The sequence below is a fragment of the Fulmarus glacialis genome, unplaced genomic scaffold, assembly GCF_000690835.1.
Source record: "Fulmarus glacialis isolate BGI_N327 unplaced genomic scaffold, ASM69083v1 scaffold545, whole genome shotgun sequence".
In the NCBI taxonomy this organism is placed as follows: domain Eukaryota; kingdom Metazoa; phylum Chordata; class Aves; order Procellariiformes; family Procellariidae; genus Fulmarus; species Fulmarus glacialis.
Genome location: NW_009210912.1, coordinates 50,965 through 53,770, shown reverse-complemented (window position 1 = coordinate 53,770; position 2,806 = coordinate 50,965). Strand labels below are relative to the sequence as shown.

General features: G+C 47.8%; 1 protein-coding gene across 1 annotated transcript in view; it reads left to right on the top strand.

The window, feature by feature from the left end:
• Positions 1-2,532: 2,532 nt before the first annotated feature.
• IL22 (interleukin 22) overlaps positions 2,533-2,806 on the top strand; it is a 2,107-nt gene continuing 1,833 nt past the window's right edge. The window contains exon 1 of the mRNA XM_009577302.1: positions 2,533-2,736. Within this exon, the coding sequence (XP_009575597.1) occupies positions 2,533-2,736 (204 nt within the window). The remainder of the gene's footprint in view (positions 2,737-2,806) is intronic.

The following is a 2,806-nucleotide window of genomic DNA, read 5'->3' as shown; positions in this document are numbered from 1 at the left end:
GCAGTGACTAGTCACATCCTTGTTCAGTGCAATCTCATAACAGGAATATCAGACCCTGGGAACAGGAGACATATCTCCACTTCCAAAGAAATTCTCTTGACATGTTACAGGGAATAACTGCAGCCACGACTGTGGCTATACCATAGCTCAGTGGTATATCCAGGACCAGCAGTCATCTGGTGGAAAGTGGTTGGGAAGAGGCCAGTGGACTGATGAGCAGGGGAACCATACAGTCTGCTAAAATTAGTATCCAGCAAGATTTTGAATGTTCATTTTTGGGCTGGACCATACTCACAGCAAGCTAGAGGGATGGAAGATAGGTTGTTACAACTCTCACAACTGCAAACAAAAGGTTAAATAATGTGAAGGCTTTAGGATGTTTAGGGAATTTGTGAAATATGAATTAACAAACTTACAATGGGGATTTCAGCATTTCAGTATCATACTAGAGGCAGGGAGGTAAACTAAACAGGTGAAATCAAGCTTTTTTAAAGCATCAGGAGGAGGACATTAGGGCACAACCAAAAAGTAGTATGACTGAGAGAGCTGGCTAACAACGCAGATGGGAGAAAGAGAGCCTTATCAAGTCTAACTTAAAGTTTTCTATGAAAATAGGTATGTCCCAGTGTATGGTTTCTAATACAGGAGAAGACAGGGAGAAGAGATCCTGTAATCACTGCATACAAGAGGGCAGAAGAAAGATTCAGCATCTAATTCCTCATCCCTCTGCCTGATGTTGTTTACATATCTGTCAGGAGGTGTGAGAAGCTTGGGACCAGCTGGGCTCAGTTTGAACAGATGCGAGTGGCTCAGCACCTGCTTCCCCAGGTCACGAACCCTTTCCCTTGTGGGATCAGAGCCACAAGAAGAGGTCGGGCAAGCTGGATCCGAGTCTGACAGAAGTGACCAAAGGGATGGAGAGGTGGGATCCAGAAGGGCAGGAGGACAGGGGGTCTGGACCAGGAGAGGGGCTGTGTTCCTCCCGCAGGGAGGGTCCGAATGCCCATTGACAGGTTTTGTTCTGGGGTCGGGACTTCTGCTGGATGAGCTGGTGGAGAAGTGTGAGAAACCTCAGTCAGAAGCAGACTTTGGTTATCAGACTGTGTTTAACACCTGGAGAGGAGTTTGTGGAATTGCACTTCAGGGGAAGCCAATCCTTCAAAACAGCCTTTCTGTCTGGATTTCTCCCCCAGTTTGGTCTTTAATGTCTGTCTTTTGACTAAGTGTAACTCAGCCTCCCATATTCTCATTAACCTGCTCCCCTGCTGGGCCTATTAGTCTGGCAAATGAAAAATTTATGCAGAAGAGTTTATAAACATGTTCTTGAATAGCTTTGTGGTACATTTGGGATGTGAACTAGGTGGTCCACATCTGGGTCCAGACTTGCTTTCTGCTGCCCACTGAAGTCAGGCTGCTGTTGGAGGCCAGGCATGGGAATGGGTGGGATACCCTGAGAGGGGCACAGAAAGGGACGTGGTGATGATGGCTCCAGGGTGAGGGGGTGCAGCTGCAAGGGTACAGAGCTGTGCATAGCTGATGTGGCAGGTATCTGAGGGCGATTGAGGCAGGACTGAGGCATGGAGAGATGAATTCGTGCTGTGGATGCATCTGGGGAGGCTGAAGCGTAAACCTGTGCAGCACTGCCTTTACGTTAGCAGAGCAGGATCAGGAACATGGAAATCACCTGGATGAGTAAGTGCATGACCACAGCTCTGGTCGTCACCCCCAGTTACAGCCTGGAATATGGATAATTTTTTGGAAAGTGGGAATTTGGAGATCAGGGATGTGATAAATGCAGTGTTGGTCCCACCCAGTTTCTGATCTCTCGGAAAGGATTGCACAGTGATGGGCAGATGGCTGGTGACTCAGTGGGACACTGTGTGGGAAAGGGTATTTGCAGGGTAGGAACTGTCGGTGGTCAGTGCTTTGGATCTGGTGCAGTCTCTGACCACTTGAGTATACCAGTCAGCACCAGCGAAGCACCAGTCTTTTACCACAGAAGATGAACAAAAGTTAATGTAAATTACATTATCTGCTATCAAATTGCGGATCCAATTAGTGTGTTACAATCAGGACAGAAGGCACAAACCCATAAACTTCTCAAATATTTTTATGCAAAAAGAATTCAGGACTCCTGCCCTGGTAAAAGCCCCTGCTTTGCCCTGCATTAAAATTTGGTTTATTTTATAAGAAACTAAAGATTACAATGGCCTCGAAGTTGTATTTGTGGGTTTTGTAGTGGTTAGGTAGTTCTCAGAAGAGGATATTGGAAAGTAAGAGACTTGCTGATGTCATTTTTAACTCACCACCAGCACCCAAAAAAAAAAAAAAGCTGAGAGACATGTTGGTGGCCCTATATAAGGTGCACCTTACCTCCCGCAGAGCACATCAAGAATCACAGCAAAGGTAAGGCTTGCAGCCTTCGTGCCTCTCTCACTTTGCCTTGCCCACTCTCCCTGATGCTAACACTACTCTCTCTCATCAGTGCTGTAGCTGCAACCTGCTGGGACAGACGACTTTGGACCGTGACCCATGGCCTTCCTGCAGACCTTGACCAAGAGCTTCTCAGGATGGGTCATCTTCTGCTGCTGTTGCTGTCTCCCTCTTCTTCTCACCAGCCCTGTGCCTCTGAAAGGGGCAGGATTGGCTTCTCCTGCCCATCATGCCTGCAGGCTGAGGCAGATCAACTTCCAGCAGCCGTACATCAGGAATCGCACCTACACCTTGGCTAAAATGGTACAGTAACCCATGTCCTTCTTGGCGGGATCTGAGGACCTCCTCCTCTGCCAGTGCCCCGGCTTCTCGC